Here is a 24838-nt window from a genome sequence, read left to right as displayed (position 1 = left end):
TAGGTGGGCGTAAAGCTCAAGGCATATTCCTTACGACGAGATTCCCAGGAGACCGGTCGCCCGCATCTGGTTGCTAAAGATCTGCATGGTTAAGGAGAATCTCGTCCAATTCCTGCGCCTTCAAAATCCCAAGATTCCCATGGACAGCTGGGTTATTATCAAAGAGGAGGAACCTCAAGCAAACAACCAACTTTTACTATTCCGTATAAACGAATAGTGCCCGGAGACACTGAAGAAGGTCGACTATAAAGTGCGGTTCGGAGTCAGGAGTGCAAAGGTAAAAGTGTTCCGCTCTGTAAAACTGGGCGACAACCTAGACCCAATCGACACCGCCAATGAGCTGTTGGAGAAGATGACGATCGGCGGTTCGACGGGGACTGGCGAACCCCTCACGCAGCCAGATCATGCTGAAGGTAACGCAGATAATTCTGCAGCACTCGAGCTGCGCCTCGGCTAATCTGCTTGTCTTTCTCCTAGAGGAAGACATGGACATCGCACTAATACAGGAGGTCTGGGTCAGAGGCGACCGAAAAAAGACTCCAAAGCAAATTTTTTAATTTATTCCATAGCACAGAAGACGCTCATCAGGACAGACTAAGAGCATGTATTCTCGCGAGGAAGAGTCTGAACGCGTTTCTGTGTCTGGACCTGAGCTCCTACGACCTAGTCGTGGTCAAGCTGGAGCAGGTGGGGAAAAAGAACGTGTATATTTCCTCGGCATACATTGCTCACAACCGATCAGCTCCGCCAGAAGGACTACAACATCTGACGAATACCATACCAACAAAGAAATCCAACCTGTTGATAGGCTGCGACGCCAATGCAAGGCATACGCTTAGGGGCAGTTGGGAAATCAACGAGGGAGGTGAGTCATTCTTTGATTTTATTATTACTTCAAATCTATCTGTGTGTAACAGGGGCAGTACACCAACCTTCCATTTCCCCTGTTCGAAGAACTGAGACGGTTGAGAGGAAGTCCTTGATATCACCCTCATAACCGACAATAGGATTCTTAGGGTGCAGGATTGGAGAGTGTCTGGCCAGAGATCCTTCTCGGATCACAGTTGAATACTTTTCAGTCTAGATCTTGCCGCAGAGGTCTCCAAACCCTTCAGAGACCTCAGGAGAATCGACTGGAGAAAGTTTCATCAGGTAATTAAGAACAAACTCTCCGGTGTGCAGATTGGTCAGACTGGCACGTCAGACGAAGTGGAGTCAAAGGTCGGGGCTCTGGAAAAGGCATTCGATACCGCATTTAAAGTCTCGTGCCCTACTAAGTATAGCAAAAAGACACTGCCACCGTGGTGGAGTGAAGATCACTCCAGCCTCAGGAGGCTGACCAGAAAATCTTCGATATCTGCTACACAAATTATAGTAAAAATATATAAAAAAATATAAATATATAAGGACTGCCTGAAGAAGTACAAGTCGGCCATCAGGACCGCCACGAGGCGGTCTTGGATGAACTATTGTCAGAACATCGAAAGCACCAGGGAATCCGAGAAGTTCAGTAAGATTCTATCCAAGGAACATAAGAGTTTTTAAATAGTCGGAAGGCTCATGGATGGAATCTTCTAGTGAAAATTTGGAGTTGCTGGTGCAAATGGACAGTCCCGCCGAGGAGGACTGTGAGTCAGAACATTGCCTGGAGGGTTTGCGACCACCCCAGTTGTGCGACACTATCAAATCGGTGATTACCGAGGATAAGATCGGCTGGGCTATAAGCAGCTTCTCCGCATATAAATCTCCAGGCCCATGCCATGCTACAGAAGCAGCAGGGAAGGGTTGTGCCGTGGCTTGTTGATATTTGCCGGAGCTACATCTCCTTAGGATACGTAGCCCAGTCCTAGAGGCGCGCACGAGTGGTTTTCATACCGAAGGCGGGCAGGCGCGGTCATGAGTCCGCGAAGGACTTTCGACTAATCAGCCTGACCTCTTTCGTGCTGAAGACCCTAGAGCGTGTCCTGGACATTCATTTAAGGACGATTATGGAGAGAATGCCTTTCTCTAAGTCGCAGCATGCCTACCTCAAAGGAAAATCCACAGAAACCGCCCTCCACGAAGTAATTGGCACGATTGAGCGGTCGCTGTAGTACAAGCAGTATACCCTAGCTGCCTTCTTGGATATAGAGGGAGCATTCAACAACGTAAGTACCAACGCCATCAAGGAAGCCTTGACAAGTATTGGATTGGAGGGGTATATTATGCATTGGATTATATCCATGCTAAGTTCCAGATAATCTAGTCTGGAAGGCATCCACTTGCCAAGAGCTGTGAACAGAGGCACGCCTCAGGGTGGCGCCATCTCAACGGCGCTCTGGGTCATATTAATGGACGAAATTTTAGCTGTGCCTGTTGGCCGCAAGATGTGGACTTAGTATAAACCCAACCAAAACGGAACTGATGCTGTTTACCACCAAGAAGAATACCTGAATTCCACCTACCATGGCTGAATGAACAAAGATTGGTTCTTTTCTTTAATGTAAAGTATCTGGGTGTAATCCTGAATACAAAGCTAAATTGGAGATTGAACACTGAACTGACGGTTAACAAAGCCTGTCTAGCCTTCCACGCCTGCAAGAGAACTTTTGTAAAGAAATGGCGCCTCCGGCCGAGGATGGTTCTCTCAGTGTACACCGCTGTACTGCGTCCGATTCTAACGTATGGCTCTAATGTATGGTGGCAGGCTTTGAGAAAGAAATACAATAGGATGAAGCTTAATAGGATTCAAAGCACCGCGTTTGCAGGTGCTACGGGGGCTCTGCAGTTCTGCCCGGCAGATACTCTTAATATACTGCTGCATCTCCTCCCCCTAGACTTCCACATTAAATAAGTTGCAGCATGCAGTGCCGTCAGACTACGTGAGTTCGGACTATGCCACACGCAAGCTGAACTTCACGAGGAACTTTGCTATGGACTTTCTAACCAGGGCAAAGTGGAAGAGCGGCGGCATATTGGAAGGTTATGACTCAGTATTCTTTACTGACGGATCAAAGATAGCCTGTGTAGTTGGCGCTGGGTTTTTTCGAATACACATAGTGTATCCAAGTCGTATGGTCTCCCACGTTTCGCCAGTGTATTCCAAGCGGAAGAACTGGCGATATTGGAAGTCTGTCGATGGCTGGAGCGAGATTCTAGCCCCAAGCGTAACATAGCCATTCTGATCGACAGCCAAGCGGCCATCAAGGCATTGTACTCAGCGCCGACATCTTCCAGGCTGGTCGGGCAGTGCAGAGACGCTCTGAACCGTCTGAGCGGCACGCTCAAGGTCACTCTCCTCTGGGTTCCCGGGCATAGGAACATAGAGGAGTATGAGCGGGCTGACAGATTGGCCACGGGGACCATGCCGCCAAGCTCGGCATATCCTACAATTCGCATTGGCGAAGCTGCGGAGAAGTAAGGGAAACCCTCATGCACTTTCTCTGTGATTGCCCAGCTCTAGCTAGAGTCAGGGTACGGACACTGGATAAACCATTCTTTGGGGACCTCAGAGAGATTTCTAGTTGCAGGGTGGGAGATTTGCTTTCCTTCGTGAATGCTACGGGCTGGCTCTGAAGATGCGAGCCGGCTAGACTCTGCCTCTCTGCTCCCATAACAGCAGTCAAGGTCTTAGTAGTTTATGGCATCAAAACGACGCACCACAGCGCTAATTGGGCTCCCCGGAGCGACCTACCTACCTACCTAACTGACTTGATTAGTGACCATATACACTAAGAGCTTTATACAATTGGATACGTTGCACCCAAATATAATTAAATAAACAATCTATAGTACTTTTCATACATGTAGCGCCGAGTTTCTGGTTGCTATATATATATATATATATATATATATGTACTTCTTTTCAAAATTTTTTTGAATATAAGGTAACCTCCTCCTATCTAGGGTTGAAAATCACAACCGATAACAACTACGATGATGAAATCCGCGCACGGTTTTTGTCAGCCAACAGAGCCTATTTCAGCCTACAAAAACTGTTCCGCTCGAAACGTCTCACCATAGGGTCAAAGCTCTTACTGTACAAGACTATGATCTTGCCAGTCCTCATGTATTCCTCGGAAACTTGGGTTCTTAGCAAGAAAAATTGCGAACTCTTGGCCGCGTTCGAGAGAAGAATCTTCCGCAGAATTTTTGGCCCCCTACATGAGGATGGACGATTCCGTAGCCTACACAATGACGAAATCTATGAGCGATACCATGACCGTCAGGTCGTGGATAAAATCCGGCTCAATAGGTTACGGTGGGCGGGTCACTTAATCCGTATGGATGAGGATGGTCCCACCCGGAAAGTCTATAAGGACTATATCTATGGTAGAAAAAGAAAACGAGGCAGACCCTGCCTAAGATGGAGCGATGGCGTAGGTCAGGACGCCAGACAGCTTTTAGGGATATTGAATTGGTGGACTTCGGCGCAAAACCGGGATGTCTGAAGTTCCTTATTAAGGCAGGCCTAGACCGGATACCGGTTGTTGCGCCGTTGATGATGATGTTATCGCGCGATACTCTTAGCTTCAATTTATCTTCCCCTCTTCATTACAAAAATTGTTTGAGGATGGACCCAAATACTTTCCGAAATCTATTGCAAATGGTGTCACTCGCTGCCCAAACACGAGGAAAAATTCTGGTAAGGGTTAAATTTTCAACCTCATTTCCGGAGCAGGTGATGAGTAAACGGTGGGGGAGGGACACCAGGCAGGCGTGGAAGGGGGTGAATTGCTACTGTTTGGTCCGTCCTTTTTTACGGTTCCGAAGTATGTGTTTTTTTGGTTTTGTTTTGTCATCAGAGAACAAGCCTGAACCGTTTGATACATTACTTCGGGCTACCCCTCGCGCTCTCCCGGCTTTAGGAGCCCTTCAGTCAGAGAATTCACCACCAGGAGGGGAAGGAAGGAAGGAAGTTGTTAGTTCAGGGAACCCCTCACCATCCGGTCACTCCGCCGGTCGGGTTCAATCTTCTTCGCAATAAGAAGAGTCCTAGCATAATGTGCAATATGATTCCGGCTGCCAGCGCTCTTCAGCATCTCTCTGACAATGTTGTCTGGAGAGAGCTTCCTTGTGTCTGCATAAAGCTGCAGATGAAAGCCGTCCGACCTTTCGCAAGAGAGGTGTGTTCAGCATCCGCTACTCCATTGCAGAACACACAATCAGGAGATCGCGCCTTCCCAATCCTGTGCAGGTCGGATTAAAAACATCCGTGCCCGCTTAAAAGTTGTGCGTTCGGATCAGGCACGGATCTAAATTGTCGATGAGCCGCGCAGTCCATTTGCCCCTTAGTTCATTTTGTCAAGAGAGCTGCCACTCGTTCTTAACGGGCAACCACATCTTTTAAGTTCTTGCCCTTACGGTGGTAGATAGCTTTGCGCTCCTTGACAAGGAGGGTAACGGGGATCACTCCCGTAATCACCATCACGGCTGGTTCGAAAGACAGTGCGATAAGCAGACGCTACTCGCAAAACTCTCCGTCTCTGCACTTGAGCAAAGCACTTACGATGAACCTCCTTGTGAAGGGCATCAGACCAAGGTATTTCACCGTTGGTTTTTACTCAATAGTCAACTTGTGACACCGGCACCCGTCAGTGTACCAAGTAATCAGTTGCTGGTTTAAGCCGTATGTAAAAACCATGCTCTGCAAGTTTGATGTTACTCCAACGTGTTTCAAACTTCTTATTGAAGTGAAACCTCATTGTCATGGTATTAATAATCCAGGGTTCCGCATAGAAAGAATACCAATCTTCCTTCGATTTAGGCAGCTTCCTGCCTCACTGATACTCCCGGCCATCCTGAAGATTACCCTCCTTGCCTACATCTGTATGTGCAGATGAAGATGAGTTAATCCCAGAAGGACCTCTAGCGATGCCGTTTGGCATGTCCTCATTGCCCCACTGATACACACGCAAGCCAGCCTTTGGAGTTTGTATAACTCTCTGGTTTGTGTGCTGAGTTCAGTTCTTTCTGCCAGAATACCGTCCCATAGGTAATCATTGGCCTTACTATTGCAGTGTATATCCAAAGTAGTATCTTCGGAGTGCAGACCCATTTTGAAGGTTTTGTGTAAAACTAAACCTTATTAAAACCGATTCACTGTCTGTCTGTCTGTCACACACCCTTCTCTCCAAAACGGCTAAACCGATCCGAACGAAATTTGGTGGACAGATGGGAGCTATGAAATCCCACGCACACAGCGAGTGACATAAATTTATGTGGAGTTTATAGGGGGGCTCCCCATACATGCAAAGGGGAGATTCAAAAATGTATAGGGTATCAAATAAAAGGTCTCGATTAGTACTTTCCGTAACTGATATTAGTTTAGTCGTGAATTGCAAAGTGCGCGAGTGAGGAGTCAAAATTTACGCACTTAAAGTCAGACCCTGCTTGAGATGGAGCGATGGCGTAGGTCAGGACGCCAGGCAGCGTTTAAGGATATCGAATTGGTGGCCCTCGGCGCAAAACCGGGATGTCTGGAGTTCCTTATTAATGCAGGCCTAGATCGGATACTGGTTGTTGCGCCGTTGATGATGATGATTATAGTTTCGCCTACTTCAAGCGTATTGAAGAACTGCAATTTTATTAACGTGAATTAGCAATTAAAAGTGATCCTCACTCCACAAACTTTTTATATTTAGTAATTATTCAACTGAAACGAGTTATCCTTGCATGCTCAAGTTGAAGCCATTTCACGATCCTACTGCTTCCCTTTGGCCATCAGACCTCGAATCATTTTGATGTACGCAATATTGCCCTTCTCATTTGCTTCCTTGTAGTACGGCAAAGCCTTGATTCGCTCGAACCACGCATGTAGTTTCGGATATTTAGCTGGATCAGCCGGGACAAACTCGAACAAAGCAGAGATACTAGCACCACAGGCTAGATCTGCTATCGTCAGAGAGTCACCTACCAAATACAAACCCTGCTCCAAAAACTTCTCCATATGCTCGTACGATTTATTAACACTATCAATAGTCTCCGGCGAAATAGTTGATTTGTTTTGCGTATAAACTGGCATCTGCAAAAAGTTTATAATTTGTCATGATCAGATTTATTGCGATCTCAGATCGCGGAAGCTCACTACTCACTACAATATTGAGGATACAACGCTCGTACAAGACACCATTATCGAAATGCAAACGCTGATTGATTCTTGCACGTTTGCGGATATCATTCTTGGGGAAGAGGCTGTCGTCCTTTGCGTATTTTTCGACGAGATACGGAGCAATTGCGTGGCTTTCCCAAAGGTATTCCCCATTGTCATCCAATGTAGGAATGGTGTGCTGTGGGTTCATTTTCAAGTACTCTTCCTTCAAGTGATCCCCGGCAAAAAGATCAATTTCTCGGTACTCAATATCGAGATCTATAGCCTTAGCCACCATAAGGACATTTCGAACCACCGTGCTGGTCTCCATACCGTACAAAATTGGCTTCCCCATTTTAGATTTGATTGGATTCGATATGACTAAATTAGATTCTAGCGCAGCTAGCCGGACTGAGATGCGTCTTGAACGAGAATTTGAAGGAAACTAATTCTCTACTCGCTAGAGCTAGAGCTTATTTTATCATGCAGCGATAAGATTGTGAAGCCTCAGCGTTTCCTAGCCATGATGTTTGCTATGAGAGCTAATAAACACTGACCGAGCTCAACAGATCTATTGGATTCGATGTGGGAGTGTGTACGTGTGTCAGCAAGACCATTGATTGCTCTAGTATCTATCTCATGACTGTAATGAAAAAGATTGAATATTAGTTCAGAATGGAGCGGAATTGAATATGCAGAGCCGTATTCATATCATCTTTCAGTAACTTTGATTTGATTCCCCTAACCTTGAGGTCTGCAGAATTTGAATGTCATGATGATGAGTAAAGTTTGAATGGTTTGTAGTGCATACGTTTATGGTCTTATTTACACATTCTGACGAAATTATGAAGACCCCTACCGGTTGCTAAATTGATAAGGGTAATAACGTATAGAGCGGTTTTGACCGAACCATTTACCATGTCTGATAATTATTTAGAAAAGTGGTTCTTCGTCGTTTTTAACGTTTTTTAGATATTTTTCAAAAGTCGTCCCCTTGATTATTTGAAAGCATATATATATGCATATATAACACATAAATATAGTGTTGCAGAGATGGTATCATTTAAGGGGATGATACCTCATTAACAAGATCTTGAGGAAAAGCTGGGTGAGCCGCAATGGTAACGCCATATCAATCTAGTTGGCACGGTATACTCACCAAATGCTGCTTAAACTTGGTAAACTTGGAAACGCCCCTGATATGGAATACTAGGGCAGGAGGATGCATATTACACGTGACATTTAGCATTCTTCTTATGTATAGGACTCCAAATACATTTTTAGCTGACTCTTTGGAAAATATTCTTAAAATCAATGAAGGTAGCTGAGGCGGCGACCTAAACTCCGAACTTTGTGCTCCGTGTTATATTGTATATGCAAATGTGGTTGGTATAGTAAAATTCAGACTGGGGCCTTGCCTACTCTGTCAGTCACACTTTCGAAGCATTCCTCCATGCGTTTTATGGTTACCTCTTTCCTTTATCATTGCTGCAGCAGGGTAAACACACAAATACCAGTCAAGACGGATGCCCTTCTTTGGGATCTTACCAACCACCCATTTTTCCAATCTCCTAAGAAAGATCTCAAACTCTCTTTCTAAATAAATGGAGCAAACCAACAACGCTCTATAGAAATTACAGGACCTGCACAATACAGTTCCACGGGGAGCATCGTTTCATCCATGGAAGGTAAAACTTCATGAGATGTTACTCAATTGAGAGTCATGGCCAAGTGTTATTAAGTTCATGGATGATGAGAAGCTTATTATTAATTTAATGTAATGGTGGAACTCGGATTTGGCGAAACAGTGGAGAACGACAAGGATACTCCTCAAAAATGCTCTGAAGTATGATTCAGCCGCTGGCTGGAATCACTATAAAGAGACATAGAAGGGTTTAAAGAAGAGCATAAGATCGGCTAAACGATCATCATGGAGATGTTTTTGCGAAGAGATTAACTTTATTGAGGCAACCCCAAAGCTGAAGCGGATCCGTGTTAAAGAACGTAGCCAGAAGCTGGGGTATTTGCGTTTATAGAGCGGGAGGTACATAGAAAGCGATGAAGAAACGGCAAACTATTTGCCTGAAGTGCACTTTCCAGGCAGCATCCAAAATCTCATCTCGGGGCCGGCAGGTGCATAGAGCCCTCAACCGAGAGACTGGAATCTGGCATGCAAAGTAATATCACTGGAGCGAGTAAAATGGGCATTTAACTCGTTCCATAGATACAAGTCTGCAGGTCCGGATGGCATCATTCCTGCGCTAGTAATAGAGTGAATGCATGCCTTGGGTACACATATTTGGAATATTGTCGTGTATGCCTAGCACACACTTATATTCCAATTAACTGGCGTGATATGAAGGTGCTATTCATTCCCAAACCAGGGGAACCCATCTACACGGACGCAAAAAGCTTCCGACCGATCAGTCTAACGTTTTTTGTTCTAAAAGGACTAGAAAGACACAACACAACACAAGACACACAACAAATTGTACCAACTGGCCCTCCAGGCTGGGGGGTTGGGTAGGGCTGACAACCCTACACGGAAAACCAAAATAACGAATCCACAACAGGAGCCTCGGACTGAACGGATAATACAAAGATGAACCCGGCAACGACAAAGGAATAACGATTTGCACATTTTCTCATGGAACGTGCGCTCTCTGTACAGAGATTGAGCTGCTAAGCAGCTAGCCGATACCTTGCCCTAATATAGAGCTGATGTAATAGCGTTACAGCAGATGCGTTGGGTAGACCATGTGCTCGGAGTAGGCTTCTTGGTCAGCCAAAAAATGAAACCTGCTGTTATCGGCTTTGAAAATATAATTTAAAAATATAAGCCCCATTAACGTTCACACCCCTACAGAGAAGACTGCAGAGTCGGAGAAGGATACCTTCTACAAGGCAGCTGAACGAACCCTCGAAGCCTGTCCCAACTATGAAATCAAAATCATAGTTGGGGATTTTAACAGTCAAGTAGGGACGGAGCCCGTATTCAGGCGATACGTTGGTTCCCACGGCTTACATAAAAATACAAATGATAACGGACTGCGGATTATCCAATTAGCTGTGTCACAAGACATGGTTGTTGGAAGTACCTGGTTTGCACGGAAAGCGGTCCACAAACATACATTGGCCTCTCCAGACGGGACCACGTGTTGATCGAACGCCGCCACCTCTCAGTCTTGATGAATGTGAAAACATATAGGGAGGCCAATATAGACTCGGATCACTATCTCGTTGCCATGGTACTCCGAGCTCGAATAACAGAATCCGCAACACGTATAAGAGGGAAATGGATGCCGCAATAATCGCAGTCAACAGAGATCCTGGAGATGAAGCATCAACAAATGTTCTTCACAATTACCTAAAAACGTTATCATAAACACGGCCACAAACATACTTGGCGCCAGTCGCAAAAAGAGTCGGAACGGCTGGCTTCACGATGAATGTAAGCTAGCAACGGAACGGAAGAATGCTGCATACCGAGTAATGTTGAATTCTGAAAGGAAATCACGAACTCCGTCGAGCGGGAAAACGACTTCACAGACGGAAAAAGGAAGCCTGTGAGAACCAATAAGTCTGTGAACTCGAAAAGTACAGAGAGGAACCGCACCAGGCGCGGAAGTTTTACCAACAAGTCGGCAGGATGATGCCTTACACACGTCGATGTTCATCCTCCCGAATCAAAGAGAGAAATCTGATTTCCGACAGAATGAGCATATTGGAGTGATGGGTTGAGTATTTTGATGAACTGTTCAACAACCAAAATATCGCCGAGTTGGAGGTCCCGCCAACTGAAGACGGTGGGCAAATACTGCCATCATCAAGCATAGAAGAAACAGTCCGTGAAATTCACCGGCTTAAAAACCATAATTGGCCAGGAGCCGATGAAGTTACAGTCGAATTGGTTAAATATGGAGGCGACAAACTACACCAAGTGGTTCAAGGTGTGGGACAGCGAATTAATGCCTGACGACTGCAAAGAGGCATTATAGAGGTATCATGTTGCTGAGCACCATCTATAAGATATTCTCCGCTATCTTGCTGGACCGCAAGGCCCCATATGCGCAGCAACAGATCAGATTTTCTCTCTGCTCCAAGTGATGGAAAAATTCTTGGAATATGGACAACAATTGCACCATATATTCATCAACTTTAAAGCCACCTATGATAGCATAGCCAGTCGGTATTCCGACGAAATTAATAAGACTGACTAGGCTGACGCTGACCAATATGCGAGGCCAGATAAAAGCAGCAGGATCACTCTTGTGACCATTCAACATCAACAACGGTTTAAGACAAAGAGATACCCTATCATGCGTCCTCTTTAACCTAACCCCGGAGAAAGTGATTCGCTTCCTTTAATTTCCAAAGGAACTACAGGCAGAACATTGCAATTCAGACTGACAGCCAAGCGGCGGTCAAGGCACTTAGACCTAACCAGGTGAACTCCAAACTGATATGGGCCTTGAAAAACTGAATAGGCTCGACTCACACAATAAGGTCTGGATAATCTGAATTCCATGCCAAGAACTAGCCAAGAAGGGAGCATGGACGCCTTTACACGGACCAAAACCCTTCTGTGGAATCGAAAACGAGTTCATGGCTATGGTATCAAAATATAAAAATGATCGGCTGAGGGATTTATACTGGGCGGGTGTGCAAGGAATGGAGCAGTCCATGGTGCTTATTGGAGGACGTGAACTCAAGCGCACATAGAATTGTTTAAAGGTCGAGCAAGATCAGAAGCGAAGCAGAGTGGGCAAGCACTCAGACGCTAAGCAACATCCGAAGAAAATTGCGCAGCAACAATCAGCCGACAGCCCACGAATTGCGAAACCCTTCAGCGACGTGGCCAGGAGCCACTTACGTGTCACGCTGGCGGATGTTAATTCTGCAAGCGGCAAAGGTGTGGACCAGTGTTGAGGCCAGGCTGTCGGGAATGGTCTTTGAGCATCTCCTGGACACCGAAGGCAAACACGCGGGACTCATCCTCTGCTTTGATTCCTTACAGGTGGTCCGTGGGTTCTACGTTATAGCTTGCATGGACCAGTTCCTTAGGGACTTTCTCAGTTCGTGCTTCGCTAAGATCAGCGACGCGTGGGAGGGCGTAAAGCTCAAGGCACATCCCTTACGACGAGATTCCCAGGAGACCGATCGCCCGCATCTGGTTGCTGAAGATCCGCATGGTTAAGGAGAATCTCGTCCAATTCCTGCGCCTTCAAAATCCTAAGATCCCCATGGACGGCTGGGTTATTATCAAAGAGGAGGAACCTCAGACAAACATCCAAACTTTACTATCCCGTATAAACGAATAGTGCCCAGAGGCACTGAAAAAGGTCAACTATAAAGTGCGGTTCGGAGTCAGGAGTGCAAAGGTAAAAGTGTTCTGCTCTGTAAAACCGAACGACAACCTAGACCCAATCGTCACCGCCAATGAGCTGTTGGAGGAGATGACGATCGGCGGTTCGACGGGGACTGGCGAACCCCCCACGCAATCAGATCATGCTGAGGGCAACGCAGATAATTCTGCAGCACTCGAACTGCGCCTCGGCTAATCTGCTTGTCTTCCTCCTAGAGGAAGGTATCGACATCGCACTAATACAGGAGCTCTGGGTCGGAGGCAACCGAAAAAAGACTCCAAAGCAAATTTTTTAATTTATTCCATATCACAGAAGACGCTGATCAGGACCGACTAAGAGCATGTATTCTCGCGAGGAAAAGTCTGAACGCTTTTCTGTGTCTGGACCTGAGCTCCTACGACCTAATCGTGGTGAAGCTGGAGCAGGTGGGGAAAAAGAACGTGCATATTTCCTCGGCTTACATTGCTCACGACCGATCAGCTCCGCCAGAAGAACTACAATATCTGACAAATACCATACCAGCAAAGAAAGCCAACCTGTTGATAGGCTGCGACGCCAATGCAAGGCATATGCTTTGGGGCAGCTCGGAAATCAACGAGAGAAATGAGTAATTCTTTGATTTTATTATTACTTTAAATCTATTGGTGTGTAGCAGGGGCAATACGCCAACCTTCCATTTCCCCTGTTCAAAGAACTGAAACGGTTGAGAGGAAGTCCTTGATATCACCCTCATAACCGACAATGGGATTCTTAGGATGCAGGATTGGAGAGTGTCTGACCAGAGATCCTTCTCGGATCACAGTTGGATTCTTTTCAGTTTAGATCTCGCCGCAGAGGTCTCCAAACCCTTCAGAGACCCCAGGAGAATCGACTGGAGAAAGTTTCATCAGGTAATTAAGAACAAACTCTCCGGTGTGCACATTGGTCAGATTGGCACGTCAGACGAAGTGGAGTCAAAGGTCGGGGCTCTGGAAAAGGCATTGGATACCGCATTTAAAGTCTCGCGCCCTACTAAGTATAGCAAAAAAATACTGCCACCGTGGTGGAGTGAAGATCACTTCAGCCTTAGGAGGCTGACCAGAGAAATCTTCAACATCTGCAACAAGCAAAAATATTGGCAGCCGTACAAGGACTGCCTGAAAAAGTACAAGTCGGCCATCAGGACCACCAAGAGGCGGTCTTGGCTGGGCTATTGTCAGAATATCGAAAGCACCAGTGAATCCGCGAGGCTCAGTAAGATTCTGTTCAAGGAACATAAGAGCCCATCCTTTCTTCAAATTCGGAAGGCTCCTGGACAGAATCTTCTAGTGAAACCCTGGAGCTGCTGGTTCAAACGCGCTTTCCCGCCAGCGAGGAGGACTGTGAGTCAAAACCTTCCCTGGAGGGTTTGCGGCCACCTCAGCTGTGCGAGACTATCAAATCGGTGATTACTGAGGATAAGATCGGTTGGGCTATAAACAGCTTCTCCGCATATAAATCTCCAGGCTTAGATGGCATAATGCTAGTCATGCTACAGAAGCAGTAGGAAAGGGTTGTGCCGTGGCTTGTTGATATTTACCGGAGCTGCATCTTTTTAGGATACGTAGCCCAGTCCTAGAGATGCGCACGAGTGGTTCTCATACCGAAAGCGGACAGGCGCGGTCATGGTTCGCGAAGAACTTTCGACTAATCAGCCTGATCTCTTTCATGCTGAGAACCCTAGAACGCGTCCTGGACATTCACTTAAGGACGATTATGAAGAAAACGAAGTCCCAGCATGCCTACCTCAAAGGAAAATCCACAGAAACCGCCCTCCACGAAGTAATTGGCACGGTTGAGCGGTCGCTGTAGTCCAAGCAGTATACCCTAGCTGCCTTCTTGGATATAGAGGGAGCATGCAACAACGTAAGTACCAACGCCATCAAGGAAGCCTTGACAAGTATTGGATTGGAGAGGTATATTATGCATTGGATTATATCCATGCTAAGTTCCAGATAATCTAGTCTGGGAGGCAACCACTTGACCAGAGCTGTGAACAGAGGCACCCTCAGGGTGGCGCCATCTCACCGGCGCTCTGGTTAATATTAATGGACAAAATTTTACGAACATTGGACAGTAGCGGGGTGAAAGTGGTGGCGTATACCGACGACTTGGTGATATTAGTATCAGGGATATTTCTGTCCATTTTGACATCATGGAAGAAGCGTTGCGAAAGCTGTGCCTGTTGGCCGCAAGATGCGGACTTAGTATAAACCCAACCAAAACGGAATTGATGGTGTTTACCACCAAGACAAGAATACCTGAATTCCACCTACCATGACTGAATGAACAAAGATTGGTTCTTTCCTTCAATGTAAAGTATCTGGGTGTAATCCTGAATACAAAGCTAAATTGGAGATTGAACATAGAACTGAGGGTTAAGAAGGCCTGTCTATCCTTCTACGCCTGCAAGAGAACTTTTGTAAAGAAATGGCGTCTTCGGCCGAGGATGGTTCTCTGAGTGTTCACCGCTGTACTGCGTCCGATTCTAACGTACGGCTCTAATGTATGGTGGCAGGCTTTGAGAAAAAAATACAATTGGATGAAGCTTAATAGGATTCAAAGGACCGCGCTTGCAGGTGCTACTGCGGCTCTGCAGTTCTACCCGGCAGATACTCTCAATATACTCCTGCATCTCCTCCCCTAGACTTCCACATTAAATACGTTGCAGCGTGCAGTGCCGTCAGACTACGTGAGTCCGGACTATGCCACACGCAAACTGAACTTCACGAGAAACATTGCTGTGGACTTTCTAACCAGCGCAAAGTGGAAGAGCGGCGGCGTATTGGAAGGTTATGACTCAGTATTCTTTACCGACGGATCAAAGATACCCTGTATAGTCGGCGCTGGGTTTTTTTCGAATACACATAGTGTATCCAAGTCGTATGGTCTCCCACGTTTCGCCAGTGTATTCCAAGCGGAAGTACTGGCGATATTGGAAGTCCGTCGATGGCTGGAGCGTGATTTGAGCCAGAAGCGTAACATAGCCATTCTGATCGACAGCCAAGCGGCCATCAAGGCATTGTACTCAGTGCCGACATCTTCGAGGCTGGTCGGGCAGTGCAGAGACGCGCTGAACCGTCTGAGCGGCACGCTCAAGGTCACCCTCCTCTGGGTTCCCGGGCATAGGAACATAGAGGAGTATGAGGGGTCTGACAGATTGGCCAGACGAGGCTTTGCTCTTGGCATCCCTTCAGTGAATACAGTCGGTGTTTCGCTGACGGCTGTCGGCGGCCGAGTTTATTCGCACTACCTAGCAGCCGCGGGCTTAAGATGGTGAAGGCTTACGAGCTGTGCCAAGACAAGGAAAATTTGGCCCGCTTATAACATAGCCCGATCACGAGAGCTCCTGTTCATTTAACATTACGGCGGTCTGTACGAAGCACTGACCCATAGGGGACCATACCGCCAAGCTCGGCATACCCTAAAATTCGCATTACCGAAGTTGCGGAGAAGGAAAGAAAACCCTCATGCACTTTCTCTGTGATTGCCCAGCTCTAGCTAGAGTCACGCTACGGACACTGAGTAAACCATTCTTTGGGGACCTCAGAGAGATTTCTAGTTGCAGGGTGGGAGATCTGCTTTCCTTCGCGAATGCTACAGGCTTGCTCTGAAGATCCGAGCCGGCTAGACTCTGCCTCTCTGCTCCCATAACAGCAGTCAACGTCTTAGGAATTTGTGGCATCAAAACGGCGCACCACAGCGCTAATTGGGCTCCCCAGAGCGGCCTACTTACCTACCTAACTGACTTGATTAGTGACCATATACACTAAGAGCTTTATACAATTGGATACGTTGCACCCAAATATAATTAAATAAACAATCTATAATACTTTTCATACCTGTAGCGCCGAGTTTCTGGTTGCTTACCTTATACATATATGTCCTTTTTTTGAAGATTTTGTTTGAATATAAGGTAACCTCCTCCTATCTAGGGTTGAAAATCACACCGATAACAGCTACGATGATGAAATCCGCGCACGGTTGTTGTCAGCCAACAGAGCCTATTTCAGCTTACAAAAACTGTTCTGCTCGAAACGTCTCACCATAGGGTCAAAGCTCTTACTGTACAAGACTATGATCTTGCCAGTCCTCATGTATTCCTCGGAAACTTGGGTTCTTAGCAAGAAAAATTGCGAACTCTTGACCGCGTTCGAGAGAAGAATCCTCCGAAGAATGTTTGGCCCCCTACATGAGGATGGACGATTCCGTAGGCTACACAATGACGAAATCTATGAGCGATACCATGACCGTCCGGTTGTGGATAAAATCCGGATCAATAGGTTACGGTGGGCAGGCCACTTAATCCATATGGATGAGGATGATCCCACCCGCAAAGTCTATAAGGGCAATATCTATGGTAGAAAAGAAGACGAGGCAGACCCTCCCTAAGATGGAGCGATGGCGTAGGGCAGCACGCGAGACAGCTTTTAGGGATATCGAATTGGTGGACCTCGGCGCAAAACAGGGATGTCTAGAGTTCCTTATTAAGGCAGGCCTAGACCGGATACCGGTTGTTGCGCCGTTGATGATGATGATAAGATAACCTAGCAACTGAGCCGGTACAGTCGTTAGAACCTGTTTACGCACTCCTAAAAACCTACAAACCTACTCATCTGAATTCATCTTTTTTAAAATGTTGGGTTTCATTTTAAGAAGAAAGGCATCAAGGGTAGAAAAGCCCTGCTCATCACTCCTAAGATAACTTCCATTTTTCGGCACTTGTTTACTCTGAACTATTATTTTTCGTTTTGGGGGTGAACTTCATCGACCTATGTTTTACAAGAAGTACAGCTGCAAGCCTAAGTTCTTAAACAGTGGATTGGCATTGGTTAATAAGTTTATTAGGTAACACTTTTTTATTTATACAATTATTATATATGGAAGATAATATAAGAGTGATTACACGAATGCGAACATGCAATAGCAATTCTGCTTCTCTTAAAAGATAACATCATTTGTAAATATAAAATTTGATGAAAATTGCATTGGCTATATCAACAGAAAATACTAAAGATTCACGGCAGTTACTTGGACAATATATAAATAACAAAAACATAAATTTACTAAAACCTTTTGTCCACAACCAATACCCGGCAGTCTTTATTCTCCCTCCTTGCGCCTCTTGCTCTCAAGCATTTCAATATATCTAGCGTTCCCTCTCCCATTCGCTTCCTCATAGTACGGCAAACCTTGGATTCGTTTAAACCAAGCATGCAAGTTTGGGTACTTTTCTGGGTCAGCAGGAACCAGTTCGAAGAGCGACGATATGCTTGCACCGCAAGCCAAATCTGCCACAGTTAGCGAATCTCCCACGAGATATACATCAGCCTCCAAGAATTTCTCCATAAATCCGTAGGCCTTGTCCACCTCCTCCAGCACGGCGGGAGCAATTGTTGCTGCTCCACGATTGTATATGGGCATCTGGAAATATATAAATATTTAGGTTATCCGACGGAGCCGAAAGAATGCAGTTGCACATGCAAATCTGCATAAAAATGAGGGCACACACGGCCCCATATTGAACTTGCTAATAAGTGCGACAAATCTGTTAATTGAATGTTCTGGTCAGTCATTGAAGTTAAGTCTCGGAAGTACTGAACAGTTTTGTAGACACTTTCCAATTGTATCTATTTAATGAAAAGATTTCTAGATTTTTTCATGCAAGATTGCGCTAGAACCAGAGAAGCTAGTGACTCTCGACTAAGAGAAATAAGAGACTCACAACAATTCCACGGATGCAGTTCCAATACAGGATCCCATTGTCGAAGTGCAACATTTGATCGATCCTTGCGCGATTACGCAGATCATCCCGTGGGTATAAATCGTCGCTTTTCCCGTATTGCTGAATTAAGTAGGGTCCAATAGCATGGCTTTCTCCAAGATACAGTCCGTCGTCGTCCATAGTCGGAACGGTATGCAGAGGATTCATTTTCAAAAAGTGTTCCGTTACATTATCCCCGGCGTCAAAGTCCACTTCTTTGTATTCGTAATCTAAATTAATCGCTTTGGCCACCATTAGAACACTTCGCACTACAGAACTCATTTCATGTCCGTAAATTATTGGTTTACTCATTTTATATGGATTTCAAGGGACTGTATCAACTATAAGCCACTTGGCCTCCAGATCACTGAATTCGGCAAACGTAAAAGTTACACTGGAATTGGTACTTATTTGAGGCCGCAGTGTCCGATAATTTTGGAGCTAAAACCAGTTAAAAGCTGAATCAGCTGTAAAAGTAACAGAATATGCATTATACATAATGCAAGAAGATTTTAAGCCCCCAAATTGGAAAGTGATTTAAATGTCGAACAAAACTGTGCCGCTCACATTGCATTTTCACGTGCGACCGTACTAACCTCAACGGAATCCAAGATCTTAAGTTAATGTTGTTTGTCGTTTTCGAAATTTAGATTGACCATGAATCATTAACGAATAAAGAAACCAACAAATTTCGCCTTTTGGTCCTAGTGGACGTGAGGTCATTAAAAATGCATAGACTGATTGTAAACAATCCAAATATGTAAATCTGTGCGCAACTTATTTCCTTTAGATTGTCATTACTCAAAAGTATCTTGCTCAGATTAACTCGAACCTTAAAGGTAATCTATTCCTCCTAAGTTAGATTATTTAGCAATATAGAACCTTCATCAAAGTTCCAAAAATTGCAATCATTTGGCACTCCTGCTCGACTACCAGTTTTCCTCAAGAACCATTTTCATTCAAAAATAATGGATATCACAATTTTAAAATATGTTTAACCTAAGAATACTTAGCAGCTTACTGAAGCTAAGGTTCAACTCCTTCCAGGACTTACCTCTTCCTCTCTGGGTACCAGGCGACCCCTAATTTCAACTAGTCTTGTCTCGGTAAAAAGGGGCTCTGCAGAAATCGACTTACTTTCTCTGATAAAAGTGAGGCCATGGCAGCCAATTAGGAAAAACAAAAAAACAAAAACGTAAACCTGTTAAACAAACACAATTAAACATCGATCGTGACGATCCAACCCCGAGTGAAGGGGCAACCCTAAGCTCATCGATGGAGAACCTGAGTCTAGACTTAGATTCTCCACTTACTCAGGTGGGAACTAACCTAATTGGGACCCAGTCCTTAACGAACGAGTCGAAGCCGGCCCCTTCTGTCAGCACTCCTAACCCCAGACTCCCATCGACGCCACCTGCTGAGGCTAAAGTCTTGCCCATGGGGGAGTACGGACAGCAAACCGCCTCCGGACAACTCAAGAGCTGTGCCAAGTTTGAGGGGAAAGGATCGTTCGGGGTACCTACGGCTAAGGGGAAACCGAAGCGGCAGCGGTCCTCGGAGCAGCAAAGAGGGCTCACCCGCAACGGCTAGGCATTCATTTGCAGCCAAGGCTATCGAAGCCGATGGATGGGTCCTGTATGACGACTCTAATCCATCCGGTTACGATACTGAGCATTGCGAACAGCTTAGGAGGGAACTCTTCCTAGCTGTAAGGACTGCATTCTCGCAAGGTATTAAGCTTTGCTTTGAGTCGGTAGGTGTATACCATAAAAAGCACGGCTAAACTTTGACATGAACGAGTGGATCAGGCAATACTGCTGCTCCCGCAACGATGTGTGGGAGGGTGCGCGACTAACCTTGAAAAGGGCCTTTGATCTACCATCGTTAAAAAAGTGCTGAAGAAGAGCGGAATGGTGCCTGGGTTCTGGAACAACTTGATGTGAAGAATAACCTCAACACTTTCACCTGGATGCTGCTAGGCAGCAAAACAGGAGAAAGAGCTGATAGGCCGGGAACTTTTCTCACTATCGGCGTTCCCAAACCCGATGTTAAGAAGGTTCGGGAAAAATCGGGCTGCCGGCTCTACTACGGGCTAGGAATCGTCACGTTAGAAGTGTCGACTCCTAAAACCATTGAAGGGCTGCACGTCCTCGACATCTTCATCTGAAACGTTGATGAGGTGCCACATTTCACAAATAAATTTGCAGCATTGTAAAGCGTGACTGCACTTATCTGTCGTCGGGTCAATAGCTGCAAGACATTTATATACCTCATACAAGAGCCGTGGGTTGTTGGTGGGGTAGTCAGAGGACTCAACTGCCAACATGCTGACTTATTATATGCCAATGGAAGCGATCTACCCCGCTCCTGCGTGGTAGTCTCAAAAGACTTCCAGGCTAATTTAGTTAACGACCTATGTGATGGCAACACCACATCGGCTAAACTAACCATAAAAAGGCAACAGGAAGATAAAGAGATACTATGGTGCTCTGCATATTTCCCCTATAACGCAGAAGACGTTCCTAGTGGAACATTCATCAGAGCTATCCAATATGCCAAAAGTAGAGGCATGGGGGTAATAGCAGGATACGATGTCAACGCTCACCACATGTGCTGGGGAAATTCGAACATCAATGCAAGAGGATCGAGACTACTGGAGTATCTAGTAGCAACCGATTTGCAGATCCTTAATTTGGGTAATGAAACCACTTTCTTCAACGTGGTCAGGCGAGAGGTCATCGACATCACGGTGGCATCTCCTGACATCGCGGCTCTTATCGGAGAGTGGAGAGTATCAAACGATACCACACTCTCGGATCACATACGCATTGATTTCGTAATGGGCATGGAACCACCTCTACCCACTCCATTTCGGAATCCGGGGAAGACAGATTGGGTGATGTATAAAATAGAATTGAGCGCTCGAGTCACGGTCCCTGGGAAGCGCATCAAATCCATTGCTGGAATTGAAGCTTTCGAAGAAAGCTGTCCACTCAAGATGCCAAGGGTAAAAACCCATGGTGGAACCCGGATTTGGCAAAACACAGGAGAACGACAAGGATGCTCCTCAATCGTGCTCTGAAGTGTAGTAATTATAGAAGTATCACGTTGCCGAGTACCATTTATATAATATTTTCAATACTAGATCCGATAGCCCTATATGCCCACATTATCATTGGCCCATACCAAAGAGACTTCACTCCAGGCAATACAGCAACGGATCAGATTTTTTTTCCGCAACAAGCGATGGAAAAAACTGTTTGAATATGAACATCAGTTGCACCATCCCTTCATCGACTTTCAAACCGCCTATGTGCGAGGCCAGATAAAAGCAGCAGGATCACTCTCGAGACCATTCAACATCAACGACGGTCTAAGACAAGGGGATGGAGCATCATGCGTCACGATATTTACATTATGGAAAGAAGAATCCGGGATGTACAGTCTACCTTTATCCAAATCGAGCAGGCGGCGCGAGATCTTCGGCTGCACATTAATGAAGGCAAGACCAAGTGCATGGCGGCAACGTCAACGCCAAAAACCAAAGAACGAATACCATCGAATCGCACTGGTCAAACGAAAACAATAAAGACAGAAGACTACAACTTTGAGACCGATGAAAATTTTTCCTATCTAGGGTCCAAAATCTCAACCGATTACAACTATATCGATGAAATCCGCGCTCGGTTGTTGGCAGTCAACAAAGCCTATTTCAGCTTACAAAAACTATTTAGCTCGAAACATCTCACCATAGGGTCAAAGCTGTTACTATTATATATAAGACAATGATCTTGCCAGTCTTTATGTATTCTTCGGAAACCTGGGTTCTTAGCACGAAAAATTGCGAACTCTTGGCCGCGTTCGACAGAAGAATCCTCCGTGGCCTACATAACGACGAAATCTGCGAGAGATATCACGACCGTCTGATTGTGGATAAAATCTGGCTCAGTAGGTTGCGGTGGGCGGGTCATTTAGTCTGTATGGATGAGAATGATCCCACCCGAAAAGTCTATAAGGGCAATATCTATGGTAGAAAAAGAAGGCAGGCGGACCCTGCCTGAGATAGGACGATGGCGTAGGTCAGGACGCCAGACAGTTTTTAGCGGGGTGTCTGAAGTTCCTTATTTAGGCAGGCCTAGACCGGATACCGGTTGTTGCGCCGTTGATGATGATGATGATAGCTGTTAGCTTCCCTGGAATGTCAGTATTTGTATGTTACGGTGACTAGTCATTTCATTCACAAGAAGCTGAACTTGATCATATATAATATAGTTAAGAATTGTGGTTAAGTGCTCCTTCCACCTCTTCGAACGTTAACGTCCTTCAAAGGACCATCAAAAAATCTGCAACCACATGGAAGTTCTTTCGTGATGCGGTACACACTTCTGAAATCATTGCAGTTTGCGGCGTCTTCCGCTTCCCTGACCAGCGCAATAACAAATTTATCTTTTTTCACAGTAGATACTATATTGTACATCCCGAGATTCCACGCGGCATCGGAATGTGGCCAATGTACTGTGTAGCAAAAGAGCATTTTTTTATGGCAACTGACGGATAATAATAATCGTTGGCGCAACAATCCATATTGGATCAGGGCCTTGAAGTGTGTTAGAGCACTTCATTCAAGACCGAAACGGTACACTACAGTATACTGCAGGAGGCAATGTGGTCAGCATTGCGCTCGCCCGAGATTATTACCCTGATTTGACTCAGGTACTCATTCACAACTGAGTCGACTGGTATCCGACGTCAAATCACGATACAAATTCCACTGCCACCAGTGAGATTTGAACCGCGACCTTCCGTACGATAGCCTTGTGCTCTAACCACTCAGCTATCCGGACACATACACAAAACACAACTGACGGATGCTCATCAATATTCTCAGATATGTTACTCAGTGTATCTCCCGTTATACAAGCGGTCGATGTTGAACTTATGGGGTCGAAGCTCCCTAACCCTGCGAGAACTGGTGGACACAACACGTAAGCGACCATCAGATGGTGATCCCTTCCGAGGACGTTGTCAACGCGTCTCTTCTTACGTACATCCAGGAGACAATTCCTAAATTTACTGTTGATCACGAAGTGGTCCATTTGGTTGCTCATATGGTGTCGGTCAGTTGAAACCCAACCAACCTTATGATAGGCTGTGTGCTCGAATAATGTGCCACCAATGACGAAGTGGAACCGATGCGACCACCAAGACCTTGGCATTCAAATTACCCATCACGATCACAATGTGATTCTTAGCAAGTCTTCCCTGAACTACGTATAATTGCTCGGAGAAGGCATCCTTCGCCACTATATCGCTAGTGTCCGTTGGTGCATAGCATTATATAATTTTGACTGAACCGCTTTTCAGGTCAAGAGAGCGCGTCTTGCGGTAGCAACCAGATGTCGGATTGGCGTCTATAACCATTTGGCTTTCCAGAGTACAAAAGCCCATTACCATCGTTTGGACCCAGAATGCTTACATCCTTAGAATTTCCGCTTAAATTGGTGAAAGCGAGCATTCTGAGGACCCTCGCTACCATTGTCTACCTCGCTGTCGGACCGCGCGCAAATTCCAGAAAATTTTTTCTGGTACGTAGGTGAAATGCATTTACGCACGAAGTGCTGGCCTCCAGTCTCAGATAAACTATTGGTTAAAGTACCCTCTGTTGCGTTTAGGACACTAATCCAGAATCGTTTGACATGTTACCCCCAAAAAAGCATGCGATGGCGGCTTTACGGTTTCTTACCAGGACAGAGGCAAATCGTCAGACGCTGCCTCACCTCTGCCCTGGGAGCAGCGTGACCGTAGCGGCTCCACCGCCATCGTTTGCTTTTTTGAAAAGTTTGGGTGCTAGCCCTAAGCGGGGTCCGTGGACCAGGAAAGAGGGGGTAAGTTGCTCCCCATTTGGTCCGGTCCAGCATTAAGTTGATGCGGAGTTAGAACCCCATCATTCTCAAAACTAATGTTACCCCCAGTTAGGTCTATTCAGTGTAGAAGCACACACCTTGTGGTTCATGGATGGTCAGCTACTTTGCTGTCTCTTCTGTCCATCTCCCTATTTTTCGACTTAAGAATACCTCGAGTTTAACGTGCCACTCTGCCCCTCGTGCCCTCGCTCTCCAGAATGGCCTCAATTATGGTGTCCGAAGATATTTGACACTATTTCCTTAACAGGCGATGGAGATGCACCCCCAACTTCTATAGAAGAAAAGGATGTGGCAGGTATCTTTCGCCACATCCATGAAGTAGATACCGTCCAGCGACCACGATTTGGCGATTATGTGCAGATCAGACCCGTGCCGATGAGCAGCGAGGTTAGGTAAAAGTCTACCTCACCGTATTTTCATTTGAGCTGATTCGTTTTCCTTCGAATGCTTGTATACGCTGAGAGCGGAGTTCTCTCTTCACAGACGACGGCTTCCATCATTTTATAGACCTGCAAAATGGAGAGCGATCTGAATAAAAGCTATCACCATTACTATTGGCTTGGAGATTGTCCGTGATACTTGCGCAACATCTTCTTACTGAGGGCGCCAGCCTTCACTTCGAAGCCGTAAAGAAGGACGGACTGAACCACACACAGGGAAGGACACCTACTGGATAAGTGAACTCTGACATTAGCTA

The 24838-nt window shown here is 45.8% G+C and overlaps 3 protein-coding genes across 3 annotated transcripts in view; all 3 read right to left on the bottom strand.

Annotated features, from left to right (window-relative positions):
* The window catches only part of LOC119654706 (glutathione S-transferase 1-like), a 28193-nt gene extending 20683 nt beyond the window's left edge, over positions 1-7510 (bottom strand). The window contains exon 1 of the mRNA XM_038060225.1: positions 7425-7510. The gene's annotated coding sequence lies outside the window, so the exon portion shown is untranslated. The remainder of the gene's footprint in view (positions 1-7424) is intronic.
* On the bottom strand, positions 6547-7452 carry LOC119654705 (glutathione S-transferase 1-like). The gene is made up of 2 exons (XM_038060224.1): positions 7074-7452; positions 6547-7003 (listed from the first exon to the last, which is right to left on the bottom strand). The coding sequence occupies exons 1-2, from the start codon at positions 7422-7424 to the stop codon at positions 6683-6685; spliced, it is 672 nt and encodes a 223-aa protein (XP_037916152.1). The 5' UTR covers positions 7425-7452; the 3' UTR covers positions 6547-6682.
* A 9765-nt stretch (positions 7511-17275) lies between the features above and the next one.
* On the bottom strand, positions 17276-18624 carry LOC119654836 (glutathione S-transferase 1-like). The gene is made up of 2 exons (XM_038060410.1): positions 18179-18624; positions 17276-17877 (listed from the first exon to the last, which is right to left on the bottom strand). Exons 1-2 carry the CDS (start codon positions 18527-18529, stop codon positions 17557-17559), a joined length of 672 nt encoding a protein of 223 aa, XP_037916338.1. The 5' UTR covers positions 18530-18624; the 3' UTR covers positions 17276-17556.
* Between the last annotated feature and the right edge of the window lie 6214 nt (positions 18625-24838).

The sequence above is a fragment of the Hermetia illucens genome, chromosome 4, assembly GCF_905115235.1.
Source record: "Hermetia illucens chromosome 4, iHerIll2.2.curated.20191125, whole genome shotgun sequence".
Taxonomy (NCBI): Eukaryota; Metazoa; Arthropoda; class Insecta; order Diptera; family Stratiomyidae; genus Hermetia; species Hermetia illucens.
This window is presented reverse-complemented; position numbering and strand designations above follow the sequence as displayed.

Excerpts from the sequence above, each read along its gene's own strand:
- LOC119654836 (XM_038060410.1), bottom strand. The coding sequence starts at position 18,529 with ATGAGTAAACCAATAATTTACGGACATGAAATGAGTTCTGTAGTGCGA. Across the intron at positions 17,878-18,178 it reads ACTGCATCCGTGGAATTGTT|ATGCCCATATACAATCGTGG; the intron begins GTGAGTCTCTTA and ends ATATATTTCCAG.
- LOC119654705 (XM_038060224.1), bottom strand. The coding sequence starts at position 7,424 with ATGGGGAAGCCAATTTTGTACGGTATGGAGACCAGCACGGTGGTTCGA. Across the intron at positions 7,004-7,073 it reads GTTGTATCCTCAATATTGTA|ATGCCAGTTTATACGCAAAA; the intron begins GTGAGTAGTGAG and ends AACTTTTTGCAG.